Source organism: Poecilia reticulata, linkage group LG1, assembly GCF_000633615.1.
Source record: "Poecilia reticulata strain Guanapo linkage group LG1, Guppy_female_1.0+MT, whole genome shotgun sequence".
In the NCBI taxonomy this organism is placed as follows: Eukaryota; Metazoa; Chordata; class Actinopteri; order Cyprinodontiformes; family Poeciliidae; genus Poecilia; species Poecilia reticulata.
Window position 1 is genome coordinate 28831143 of NC_024331.1, and position 13845 is coordinate 28844987.

Sequence of the window (13845 nt, forward strand, 5' to 3'; positions counted from 1 at the left end):
AGGAGACGAGATGTTTCCATCCCTAAAATTATGATGCATAGAATCATATATCTAAGTCTAAACTATGTTACAGAATAAACGCAATAAAAACATGCTTTATCTGTGGCATATGATCATATGATCGGTTCACTTAATGATATTAGTGATTAGGCAATGCATTAGCAAGTACTTTTACTTTTAATACTTAAGTATTTTTAAAAACCAGTACTTTTTTACTTTTACTTAAGTAAAATGTTAATGTGGTACTTTGACTTTTACTTGAGTACATTTTTGTCTGTGTATTTGTACTTTTACTTAAGTACATTTTTTGAGTACTTCCTCCACCACTGATAAAGTGGAATGGCGAACGTTAATTTCGTCCAACCAGGTGTGGCTCTTCAGAAACGCATTTCTTAAACGCCTACTTGGTCGCTGAATTTTTCCAACCCTTTTACGTTGCAAACTAGATCCATTAGCTTCACCTTTTCTTTAAAAATAAAGCATCAAGACCTAATGTATTTCTGTTTTAGTTGTTTATGGTTGTGTTTTATTTTGGATATTTGAAATGTCATCCAGTTCCAGTGTTTTTTTTAAACCAAATTAAAGTTTATTGGTCTTTGAGATGGAGATGATCTCAAAACATTATCATTTATCGCAATAATTTATCATCCAGTAAATTCTGCTCCCTCACGCATCCTTCTAAATATCGTAAAGCACTAAAAAAAAACTGATAACACAGAGTACTATGTCCTGGTGTTGTCCACATTTAACCATTTATTTTCAGACTCGGGTTGACATTACTTTATCTGAAATGTTTTTGTCCCTCCCAACACACACACACACACACACAAAATATCAACTTTGCTTAGAACCGTTTGATGTAAATATCCAAATTTCCACCGAAATCCTCCGGCGGGGCGTCGTCTTCTAAATGTGGCTGGGATTTTTTCCCCCAAACGGTTCCGTGTTGAATCGTTCACGGGGATCCAGATCATTTTCCAGCTGTGATTCTGGAAAAAGAGCAGCTGAAGCGAATCAGCCAATCAGAAGGGACACCTTCTTCCTTTCATTCCCTTCAATATTTAAAAACTCTTCATTTATCAACAGCTGTTTCCATATAAATTGATATAAAACAGGGGTCAAATTAAATACAAGAAAAAAATTAAAAAAAACAGAATAACTTGAAATGTTCATTTTCAAGGCAATTGCTCAGACTTTTCTATAAAATTTTGCTCCTTCAAGAGCCAAGACATAGTTTCCATATTCACTTTAGTTTGTTCAAAAACAGACGAAATGTTCCTCAGTCTGATAACAGCAGCCTACGGTGGCAAACAGTGCATGCTCCAGTCTGCCAAGAATGTTTTACAAAAAAAAAATCCACAGTTAAAAAAAATAATAAAACACATCATCCTGTACAGACATGGAATTAAATTCACATTGAGTAAATCAGTAAAATAGCAAAACACTGGCAATCAGAACATAGTTTTTTTTTTACTCCTTCAATGCTAACATGTCGCGGTCCCTGGAATCAGAGTTCAGAGAGCTGCGCCTTTTTTTTCCTCCGTGTGATAGGGTCAGGGGTCAGAGGTTACAGGGACTCTCATGCATCAGGCAACGTGGCGACATGAGCGTTTCCCGCTCCGAGTCCACTGCATTTACGGAGGGAGATTCTGCCAATAATCGTCCGACCGATCTTAGGTTTAGTTCCCGCAGAAGCCCTTCGACTCGATCCGATGAGGTTCCTACAATCTGCGCAGGATTACCGTCACTCAAACCAGACGTTTTTATTAAAATATAAAAAAACTAATTTGATCTAAACAAAGTCCAAAGTGCTCATCTGAACCGTAGGAAAAGCTACACTTGTAAACCTGTTAGGAGGTTCTTGGAGGCCCAAACAGAATCCGGATCCAAAAAAACTAAAGCTCCAGAAAGGATGAAAACTCAAGAAATGAGTTAAATGTTTTTTTGTTTTTTTATCAGATTCATGGTTTCAGGTAAGGGGGGGGCGGCAGGACGATCCAGTTAGATTCCTCAGGCGTACAGTCAAGTGGAAATCATACAGAGATCTCGTAAGTGGTTCCCCCGACGCCGGTTACCTTCTTTACGCCGCCGGCCGGAGGCTTGTGGGCCGGACTCTGAGTCACCGGTGAGCTCAGGTGATCTGCGGCAGGTCTGCTGGGCGAGGGGACCAGGTGAGAGGGGGAGGAAGGGGCGGAGCAGGAGGAGGAAGAGGAGGAGAAAGGCTGGCCGCCATTGGTCCGACTCCGAGGTTTCATCTGGATCAGCTCACCTCTGTGTTCATAAGAGAAATACATAAAAACACCAGGATTTAGAGCCCAGGGTGTGATGGAAGTTATTCAGAGGAGGATCAGGATAATCCACTATTTCATTCCTCTTCTGCCAAAATATACACAACTGTGCAAATTGGAATTGTATATGGAAACACGGCAATTTCGGTAAGAAGTTTTTGCGCTAAATCTGCAACAGAAACTCTTCACATCACACAAGTCACATGATCAATAGCCAGATGTTACTACCGGTGGAAACAACAAAGAAGACGACAGGAAGTGGTAGGAGGATGAAGGTTTGTTTGGTTTTTTTTTTCAGACAATGAGCGGCTGGCTCCATCTCACAGTACTGCTCAGTTCATAAAAAGTTGTCATTCGAACGTGTTGAATCCAACGCTCTTCTGTGACTACAACGCTGGATACGTAGCTGCTCCCAGGTGTAAGGAGTTTGTCGCATCATCACCTGAATAAGACGCAATGTCTCTTCTGATTGGCTGATGGGTGATGTTAGTGCCATGGCTGAATAACAAATATGTCTTATGTAACCGCTTACATCCGTTGCTGCCATGATTTTTAATGACTAGCTGCAAACTTATTTACATGTAATATTAATTTAAATTCTTATTCAATAGAAACAACGCGGGCTGCACAGTGGCGCAGTTGGTAGAGCTGTTGCCTTGCAGAAAGAAGGTTCTGGGTTCGATTCCCGGCCCCGGTCTTTCTGCATGGAGTTTGCATGTTCTCCCTGTGCATGCGTGGGTTTTCTCCGGGTACTCTGGCTTCCTCCCACGGTCCAAAAACATGACTGTCAGGTTAATTGGTCTGTCTAAATTGTTCCTAGGTGTGAGTGTGTGTGTGCATGGTTGTATGTCTCTGTGTTGCCCTGCGACAGACTGGCGACCTGTCCTGGTGACCCCGCCTCTCGCCCGGAACGTTAGCTGGAGAGGCACCAGAACCCCTCCCGACCCCACTGAGGGACAAGGGTGCAAGAAAATTGATGGATGGATAGAAACAACGCACTTTGGACAGCGAGACGGTTAAATGGTGGAACAGTCTCACTAACATGCAGTGAGGCTCTACAGTGCTCTGCTAATGAGCTAATATTCAAATATAAATTGTTTGTAGAAATGGTGAAAAGCTGCTTTGAAGCATGCTAACGAGAGACAATAAATACTGCGGTGTGCAGGGTGGAACGGTGAAAAGGAAAAGACTGGAAACGAATGTTAATATGAAGAGAAGGTCATGCAGACTCCAAATAAATCAGAGATGCTGTCGTTTCTGAGATACATCAGCTAAAGTGTTTCCTAATCAAATTCCAGAGGTGGGCAAAATTTTGTAGAATTCTGAAGAATTTCCGTGTATTTCAATGGGGCAGAAAGTTACAATATTTAAAAAAATATAAAAGTTGAAATGACCAAAAATTGCATCATAAGTCTCCAGCAGAAGATGAAGGTTTTGAAATATGAATTGTTGACATTGGTTGAAGTACGTGGAAGTAGTTAAATGCAGTAAAACTTAAGGAACATGAAATAAGAATCGTAAAGAGAAACAATCTTAAGGAATGATATGGCTAAATTGTAATTTAGATTTAGTTTCTGTTTATACTCTGCATTCTCACTGATTCTAAAGAGAAATAAAACTCATTCTCATTAAAAACACATCAGTACAGATCTGCACAAGAACAGCATCAAACACAACAATGAAAACGTACCCGAGTGAAATTGACCCGACACCTTCAAATCTAATGGTTGACCTTTGGACCTTTAAACTTTCATTAATCTCTTCAAAGCAAAAGCAGCACAAACTAAAATTTTTGCTGCACAAACTTAGTCGAGTTGACCGACACCAATATTGTCTGATTTGAAGGAAATGGTGAACTGGTTGACCTTACATGATCTCTGGGAACCTTTATTAACATATTTAAAATGATAGCAACACAAATACATATTTGCTGCACAAACACCAAATTTGCAAATGTGAGGAGGATTAGGGCATTTGACCTCCAGTGACCTTTGGAAACTTTTTTTAACATCTTTGAAATAATAGTAGCACAAATAAAAAATTTTGCTGCACAAACGTTTGACACCAATTTTGTCTGATTTGAAGAAGGTCTGGCCTTTTTGACCTCTGGAAACTTTTTTATTAGTATCTTTTAAATTATAGCAGCAGAAATTTTCATTTGTGCTGCACAAATGTTTGACAGCAATTCTGTTCAATTTGAAGAAAATGGCGGCACCAAATTCACTCAGTTTGAAAAGGTTCACAAATGAGAGGAAGATGAGCAAAGGAAGAGGAGGAGGAACTCACAGGAAATCTGGCAGGAGGAAGAGGAGGAGAGAGGGAGAAAAGGAGGAAGAGCAGGAGGAGCAGTCAGTCCGGTTTCTGGCAGGCATGTAGCTTTCTCAGAGTTAGCAGCAAACCAATCGTCAGGGTCAAAGGTGAAAGTCATACTCACTTTGGTGCTTGTATGGCTCCTCCCATCCCTCCGCCTTCCCCTCCTCCTCCTACGCCGGCGGCGTTCGCGCCGGCCGACGCCGACGCTTTGCGGACCAGGCGGTACTGCATTTCAGCCGCCGCCGCGCTCGAGTACGACAGCGACTTGCCCAGCGGCGGGGGATGGGCGGAGAGCGGCGAGCGAGCGGAAGCGCCGCCGGAACCCAGCGGGACGTCGGTGGAGCGGGTGCGGTACGGATAGGCGTGGTGGGGGGCAGCGTAGCGCGGCGGGCGTGAGGATGAGGAAGAGGAGGAGGAGTGGTGGTGATGATGGTGGGAGTGGTGGTGGTGGTGATGGTGATGATGGTGCGGGGGAGGCGGGGCTGAGGAGTTGGCAGCCGGGGCGGTGTGGGGGTCGCCATGGAGGCGGTCCCGCTCCGGCGGGGGAGGCGGGGAGGAAGACGAGGAGGAGGAGCGATGAAGGAAGGGGTGGTGGTGGTGGGAGGAGCGGTGATGGTGATGGGGAGACTGGGACGGCAGGTCGGCTTCTCTCTGCTGGGACAGGAAGGGCGAGCCATAGCTGCCTGTTGCTGGTGTACAGGGTCTTCCCGCGGGGGGCTCAGGGGCCGCCGCCGCTTTGTCAAAGTCCTCGCCCGCCAGCAGGTTGTCGTACGACAGGCTGCCGTTACGCGACGGGTGGTGAGGCGGTGGCGTCTGATTGGCCAAGCTTTTGAAGCTGGTGGAGGTGGTGGTCGCCTCGGAGACGTGAGCGGCGCCAGCCGAGCTAGAGGACCGGGATGCCACCGCCGACAGCACAGTGGGGTCCGAGAAGGACGGGTAGGAGCGGCCGCCCAGCGAGTAGCCAGGAATGCCGCTGCCACCGGCCTCCCGCCCCGCCTCCCTCAGCTCGCCGCCGCCCACGCCCCGGTCCGACACCGCGTCCCGGCGGTCGAGGCTGGGCTGCGAGCGGAAACCGGGCTGCTGGCTGGCCTGGAGGAGCGAGGAGGTGGAGGAGGAGGAGTCCCTGGCGCTGCCAACGCTCTCCCCTCGACTCAACTGGAGGAGGCAGAAGAGGGAGGAGACAGAAAGGAGACGCTGAGCAGAGGAGGAAACTTAAAGGGCCGGCGTCATGTTTTCAGGAGAGGCAGCTCTACTTCAACATGTTTTTACTGGAGTAAAGGTAAAATGTAGCGGAAAGAAAGAAATTACTCGAGTAAAAATATAAAGTATTTGGTGAAAAGTCTGCTCAAGTACCGAGTAACTGATCAAATGATCAATCATTTAATATTTAAAAAAAATAACAAACGGACAAAGATAGAAAATTAAGTGGAAATTTTTTAGATTTTAAAGGAGCAAAATGACAATAATTCATGTAAGTAAAAAAAGATAAAAGTCAAGCAAAAGAAATTTTTATTTTAATGAAAAATTTATGAAACTAACAAAAAGTGAAGGTTTGTGTCTGAGTCTGGTGAGTTTTTGGTTAAAACATGTTTGTTCTTCATTCAGCAGGTAGAAAATCCAGAAATTTTACACTAGTAAGTAAAAATACCTCATAAAATTATTTATGTAAAAGTAAGAAGTACAGCGTAGTAAAAATACTCCTAAAAGTACATTTTTTCAAAAAAGGTTACTTGAGTAAATTGTAAATGAGTAAATGTAACTAGTTACTACCCAACTCCAGGTACATAGATTATGCTATAAAATTAATCTTTTAACTGTCAAATGAAGCATTTGACTTTCTTAATTATGATGTAGATTTAAGCGACTGGGACTCCAGTCCAGAACTTAATTGGTTTAAATCTTACCTAAAGATCAGGATTTCTTTGCGTCGATGGATAACGTCTCATCAGAAATCACATGTGTGGTTCCACAAGGTTCAGTAATGGGAGCCTTAATATTTAAAACCTGTATGTTCCCACTAGCTCTGGTTATATAGGAAATAATCTGAGCAGATGAGACTCGGCTCTGCATTACGGTGTTAACAGGTGACTCTGAACACATCCAAAAACTGGACAGATAATAATAATAATGTCACTTTCATTTGTTTTTTAGATGATATCTTTATTGAATATGATTTAAAATGTTTTTCCTGATTTAACACCTTGACATTGGGACTCTGTCTCTTTAAAAACTCCTGCTGTTTCTGAAACTCACCATTTATCCTCCATTAACCCTTTAAGAACATTTTTACCAGCATTTCACTGACATGTGGGCCTGTCACGATAAATTCTCCCAAAAGTTATTACGATAAATGATAATATTATTGTTTTGAGACCATTTTTAAATAAAGATCAGGAATTTCTTTGTGTCGATGTTAAAGAGAAACTTTTTAAATACATTTAAGACATTTTAAGGCCTTACTTTAAGATATTTAAGGCTTTTTAATGATGTGAGGACAATCTGGTTTAGTTAAATATTCTCTGCACTGCAGCAGAGGAAGGCGACAGTAGAAGTAGACAGACAAGATGCAGGCTGTTAGGACATTAAAGACACATTAATAATAAACTGATGACGACAGCAACAGGAGACAGACTGGTTCTAATCAGAAAGGAAAACTTTTTATTCTGGAGTAACAGGAGAGGAGTTCTGGATACTGCTGGAGAGTCAGGTGGATCTGGACCAGACATGGGGACAAATACTGAGAATAAATCCAAATTATTGTACAGAGGCAGCTGATAACTTCAACTTTTCATCATAGGTACAACCATTAGAGACAGAATCTAAGAGACTAAAATACTTCAGTTAACTTATAAATCACTGAACGGCTCAGCACCAAGACACAATAAACACCTGTCGTTGTCGTAGCAACCTTCCAGACCTCTCAGGCCTTCTGGTTCTGCTCTGCATTCCTAGAACCAGAACCAAACATGGAGAAGCAGCATTCAGCTTCTATGCTCCTTCAATCTAAAACAAACTTACAGAAAACTGAAACACTGCTGAAACACTGAGCTCCTTTAATTAATTAAAAGAAGGCTGAAAACTCACCTGTGGTTGTAATATCTGGTTGTTGTTTAAAAGTGTTTAAATTGCCGTTTTGTGAAATAGATTTATTTTAACGTAGCTGATCCTTTTTAGCACAGAACATGAGATTTTTCTAAATTGGCGTGTTTCAATTAAGCAAATTTCCGTAATTTCTATTTGAGCAATTATATGGTCAATGGAAACGCAGCTACACTGTAAAAACTCAAAATGGTGCCAAGTAATTTTGATCCAGTTTCTACTCCAAACAGCTTAATACATTTGAAATAAGACAAACTTATAAATAACCTTTATACAGGAAGATGTAGAAGCTAAATGCTGAAACAGGAAAACAGGGGAAAATGTTGTTATAATTGTTTAAAAAAATCATTATAATTGAATTAATCTGCCAATGAAACAAATACTTTTTCATCAATAAAAAAAATATTGACTTAAAAAAATCTCATATTTCTTCCTGAGAAGTTATTTGTAATTTAGTTTTGTATTATTTTAAGTGTACTATGACATTCGCACGAGAAACTAGATCAAAAATACTAAATAAAGATACTGTGTGTTTTTGCAGAGTACTACTAGAGGCAGCCATTTTTGTCTGGGAAAAGGTTCTGAAAGGTTCTGTCCAGTATTTGACCCATGTCCAGATCAAACAGGAAGGGAACAGGAAAACCACGCTCAAAACGAAGACAGAAAAATGATTTTAAAATAATCACTTACTGATACTGATCAAAAGTAAGCCACTGAAATCAAGATGGCCAACGGAAAATCAATCAAAAGGAAAAACATAAAATAAAAAATGTAAATGCATTAGATTGATGTGATAAAAAAAGCAGAAACAAAGAGAAATGGAGCAGAAACAGACGGCAGGTTCTCCCTGGTTTCTCCGCTGGCGGATTGTTACCTGGTTGGCGTAAGCATGAGTGAGAGTCGTGTGGTTCTTCCCCGGGCTGTAAGTGGGCCGGTACTTATACATGGTGGGGGTGGGAGGAGCTTTGCCCAGCAGGCTGCACTCTGCAGAAAGGCATCACCACCGGTCACCGGAAACACAACGCATAGAAAAATCTTTAGTCTTTAAATACCAGATCCGATTTTAATATAAAGAAATTCTCACTGTCTTGTATTCCAAACATGACGGAGTATTGTGACCAAGCGACAAGATTTTTTTGTTTAATTATGAGAATATAATCATATTAGCAGAACAAAGATGCGATTTTACCAGAAGAACGTCTTAGAAATTAGTAGAAAAAGTAATTTCAATTAACTGAAACCTCAGTCTGTGTGATTCAGTCATTTGCATAATCATTTCAAAGCTCTGCTACTGATAACAATTTGATGCTGATGTGTTAAAAGATGAAGAATTTGTTTATCTGTAAAACCAGAACCAAAGTGCAACTTCAAACCAGGCTTGTTTTAATTTTTTTGTTATTTTCCGTGTAACACTTCTCATAAAATTCCAATTTTGTCCTGTGATATTAGTGGCTTTTTTCTAGTATTATTCCTACTTTCTCACATTGCTACAACTGTATTATTGTAACATTATGACTTTTTAGTAAATGGCACTAATATTTTATCAAAGAGTTGATCTTAATTCAAATTCCAAATAAATAAAATCTGTAAAAAAAAAAAAAATCTGAGATGGGAGGCCCAGAGCTTAGTGGCTTCACTAGCTCAGACTGAGAAAAAGATTAATATTTTCCAAAAATATTTTCCAAAAATTAAACCGTTAAAAACCAAAAATTCAATTAAAACCGAGATTAATGTCTTCTTTATTTATGGAAGAGGAGAAGCTGCAGTCGGAGGTGGGTGATGTTTGCTACCTTCCGCGCTCCTTTGGCCGATTCCAGGGTAGCGCAGCTCTGGTTTCGGAGGCGGAGGCGGCTCGGCGTCACATGACTGACTCTCCATCATCTCCAGACTGGACTTGGACTGCAGAACCAGAGCACACATGATAATAAGAAACTTTAATTTAAAAATTTAAATACACACATGAAAACTCACCATGTTCAGCTCAACAGTACAGTAAGTGACTCACATCGTCTCCAGCAGCTATAAATGTTTCCTCCAAACTTTGACTTTAACACAGAAAACAGCGGATTCTTCTACATGGCAGCCAGGATGTGAAGGAGTTGGCAAGTAACTAGATACATTTACTCAATTACATGTACTTCAGTAACTTTTTTGAAATAATGTACTTTTAGTAGTATTTTTACTATGCTGTACCTTTTACTCTAGTAATTTTATTATAAAGTATTTCTACTCTTACTTGAGAAAATTTCTGGATTTTCTACAAGTCAAACATGTTTTAACCAAAGTTTACATTGTTAATTTAATGGATATGTGGCCCAGAAAACTGTGTAATTATTGAGAAAAGGTCCGGTTTATAAAAGATTTTTCTTCTCCCTGCTCCCTTTTAGCTCGTGTTCAGTTCGGCTGCAGGATGTTCATGTGTGTCACGTCAAACGATAACTCATTTAAATCTGCAGAACCAAATGATTAAACCTCCTGCTGCCATCCTGTATGCAAAGCTATCTACTACCCACACATGCAAAGCCTCTGTTCATCAGCAGACTAAACAAAACAATTAGCTAAAGCTGGAGGCATTTCCCCGGCAGCAGGCGTGTCCCTCTCACCCGGTGCAGGTCTCCCTGGATGCCGTTGTCCAGGATCTTGGCTGCCAGTTGAGCCTCGGTGAGCTGCAGCCGCAGGAACGGAGGCTGCACACTCACGTTCTGCACGCACTTCTTCCTGCCCAAGTACCTGCAGAGACAGCATGGGGGTGAAGCTAACCGGCACAGAGGAGGTGCACTCATGTTGCAATGAGCAACCGAGATTCAGTTCAACATCAGATTTTAGATATTTAGAGAAATTAACACGTTTGGACATTTTATAGCTCAGCGCTACAGAAGAGTTTAACTGCCAGAGACTGATGATAAATCCAGGAGCAGTAGCTTGTTCAAACGTGAAAAATTTGGTTGTTTTCACGAGATGCAGAACTCACTGAAAGGAGAAAACAAATTTTTTATTTTATTTTTTTTGGCCAAATTAAAATATAAAATGTTGAAAACAAGGAAAACCTGTTTCAACGAGATGCAAAAATCGCTCAAAGGAAAAAGCTTTCATGTTTAAGACAAATTTGAAAAAATTGTTTAAACAAGAAAATTTTGTGCAAAGTGCCAAAACTCATTGAAACAAGAAAACTTTCACGGTTTAGCAAAATTATAAAAAAAATAGAAGACTTCTTTAAATAAGAAAAAATTATTTTAACAAGATGTAAAACTTGAAACAAGAAAAATTTCACATTTTAGTGAGATTTAAAGAAAAAAAACTTGATAAAATTAGAAAAAAAATCTGTTTTAACAAGATGCAAAACTTGTTAAACCAAAAAATTTTTCACATTTTAGCCAAATAAAAAAATCGTGTTAAAAAGGAGAAAACCGTGTTATAGCAAGACACAAAACTCATTGAAAGGAGAACTCACTTCAATGAGATTTATCTTATTAAAACAAATCTATATTCTCTTTTAAGTAAGAAAGGTTGTAACAGAAAAACAGCAACAACTCTGGGGATTCTTAGACACTGTCTAGAATAATTGATGTGAAAAGGAGCGTCATAAATGAGACTTTATAGCTTTTGAAGAAGTCAACCTGTCAGTGGAGTGTATTTTTATCTCCTTAGAAGAAGAAACTTTATCTTTGTATCTAGATTTAAAAGCCGCTTTGTTATAACGAGGAACTTTGTTTTAATGAATTTTGCATCCTGTTATAAAAAGAAACATCCACATGAAAACCTTGTTTTTTGCAAAACGCATTAAAAAAAGTATTAGTTTTCTCAAATGTCTGGCTACATATGGATTTGGCCTCTCCGCAGATTTCACTCTGTACCAACAGAAGTAGTTTTAAAAAACTCACCTTGGTGCCTGGGAGCTGCAGAGAACATGAGAGACGTTCCTCCAGCAGCCATTAGTGAAAGGATTCACTCCCCCTCGAAACTTTCCTGTCACCTAAAGTCGAAGCGACAGGTCGTCAAAACCGCAGCGTCAGAACTGAAAACCTTGTGAATGTTCTGGTGAGTAATCTCTGAAGCCAACAGCGGGAACAATCCTTCGTGTTTTCTACCTGCTCGTTGGTTGTTCTGCCTCTGGCCACAAGCACGACGTGGAAACCGGTGAGCCCAGCGACGGGGATGAGGAATAAGCCTGCAACACACATTACAGCCAGCCTGGCAGCACAGCGGGTCAAGGAGGCTGAACAACACAGGCCTGCAGTGGAGCACACACTGGATTACACTTTAGTTTTTCATCTAGCTTCAATAAATATGTAAGAACATGAAGCAAAAAAAAGCGTATTTTATATTATCCTAATCAACATGTTTTAGCAATGTCACTGTCTTTGTTGTGACACCATGTGGTTATGTTGGTTCGTCTTTGTCCTAAATGTATTTATTTTAATGTTTACCTCCTTTTTTTGTTTGTTTCTCTTATATAACTGGTCTTTTTTTTTGGTAGATCAATACCTATGTTTGTTAGTGCATATAGAGCTTCAGAGCGTGACGTCACTGCTCTAGTCGGAGGGGTATCAGCGCCATCTTTACTGCCACTGACAAAAACGACTGTCTCACAGATATTTTAGCTATGGCACGAACTTGCTGCGTTAATGGATGTAATGTCCGATTACACGACCGAAAAGGTAAAAAGATGGAAAACGGACTTTCATTTCATTATTTTCCTGCTTGGAAACAACGCGAGGAGGCTAAGCTATTGGAGCTAACAAAAAGAAGACAAATGTCCTGGGTGTCAGCGGTGAGACGTCCTGATATTTACCTTCTCCAACATCCCCATATGCCTACAAGTTTCTTCCAGACATTTCCATTCTGGTGAGTGTCTAAATTTGCTTTGTTGATGTTGTGTCATAATTTTTTGCCATGATTTTGTCCGAGTGTTCATGTTCAGTTTCTGTTGAGTTCATTTAAGTGGGTCAACCTTGCTTAGGTCGGGCTAATATTGTTTAGGTAGCATAGTCCGAGTTTTGTCAGTGGACATCGGGGTTATTACATTATTGTGAAGTAAACTATTTTACTAGTGTTATCAAATTTACAGTATTTATACTGATGTGTGTTCTGATATGTCCTCTGAAAGGCAAACCGACGTATGAAATGGATTAGCTCAATCCATACTGGGGTCCAGCCCTGAATATGGGTCACTGCGAGGTCAACGCCACAACATCAGACCGACATGGGCGTCAATTAAAGAGGCGATACAGCAAAACCATGGTGGATCAACAAGTTACAGAGACTGTTTTTATTATTTACCCCAGAAGAGGTAAATAAAGCCACAAGAGGCTGTAGATGAGGAGCAAGTTGGAGAGGCTGACGAGGAAATGCCAGGAGAGGAGCTCAGCAAGGCTGCAGAAATATGTGTACAGTTGGAAGTGGCTGTTTTCTCTCATTCAATAATTTCATGCGGTAAACATTCATGAAACATTTGATTCAAGCACTTCCAAGTTGCATGTAAACAGGTGAAGAAATTAATCACATTTAAAGTAAAAATTTGATATTTAAAATATTTCAGGTAATAGATTATATTTTTAAATAAACATTTTATGTGATTAAAGTAGACAATTATATAATCAGACATCTGTCAGGACACTGGGTTTTTGGGTATGTTTTGCTGTTCATTTTATTTAGCTTCATGTTTTAGTTCACTTTAGTTTAGCCCAGTGGTGCCCAAAGTGGGTCCTCCAGTACCGGCACCCTGCATGTTTTAGTTCTCTCCCTGGTTTAACGCGCTTGGATCAAATGATGGCTCGTTAGATGGCCTAAGGAACATTGACAAGCTGAAAAGGTTGTTGCTACCACCAGGGAGAGAACTAACACGTGCAGGATGCCGGAGCTGGAGGACCGACTTTGAACACCCCTGGTTTAGCTCTTTATGGTTATTTTGATATAATTTGAGGTATTTAGTGTAGTTAGAATTATATTATTGCTTTCCTTATTTTCAGTCTTTTATAGTGTTTCTAGTTAGGTTAATTCTTTAGTTAAGGTTCTGTCCTTGTTTGTCTGAGTCCATCTCAAGCCTTCTATAATGACTATAGTTTAATTGTATTTTATCCTTTTATCCTGTATTTCAGCCTCGCTGCAGTGTTTCTAGCAATGTTTATTTCTTAATTTGATCACC

General features: G+C 40.3%; 1 protein-coding gene across 2 annotated transcripts in view; it reads right to left on the reverse strand.

Moving 5' to 3' along the window:
- Positions 1-1156: 1156 nt before the first annotated feature.
- zdhhc5a (zDHHC palmitoyltransferase 5a) overlaps positions 1157-13845 on the reverse strand; it is a 23943-nt gene continuing 11254 nt past the window's right edge. Inside the window, exons 6-13 of one of the 2 annotated variants that reach the window (XM_008419461.2) lie at positions 11789-11891; positions 11582-11673; positions 10304-10430; positions 9491-9599; positions 8575-8684; positions 4723-5756; positions 4575-4581; positions 2178-2271 (exon numbers count right to left, since the gene is read on the reverse strand). In XM_008419461.2, coding sequence (XP_008417683.1) covers positions 2266-2271; positions 4575-4581; positions 4723-5756; positions 8575-8684; positions 9491-9599; positions 10304-10430; positions 11582-11673; positions 11789-11891 — 1588 coding nt within the window. In that variant the 3' untranslated portion in view covers positions 2178-2265. Of the gene's footprint in view, positions 2272-4574; positions 4582-4722; positions 5757-8574; positions 8685-9490; positions 9600-10303; positions 10431-11581; positions 11674-11788; positions 11892-13845 lie in introns of both variants that reach the window. The other variant, XM_008419455.2, reaches the window with a different exon arrangement.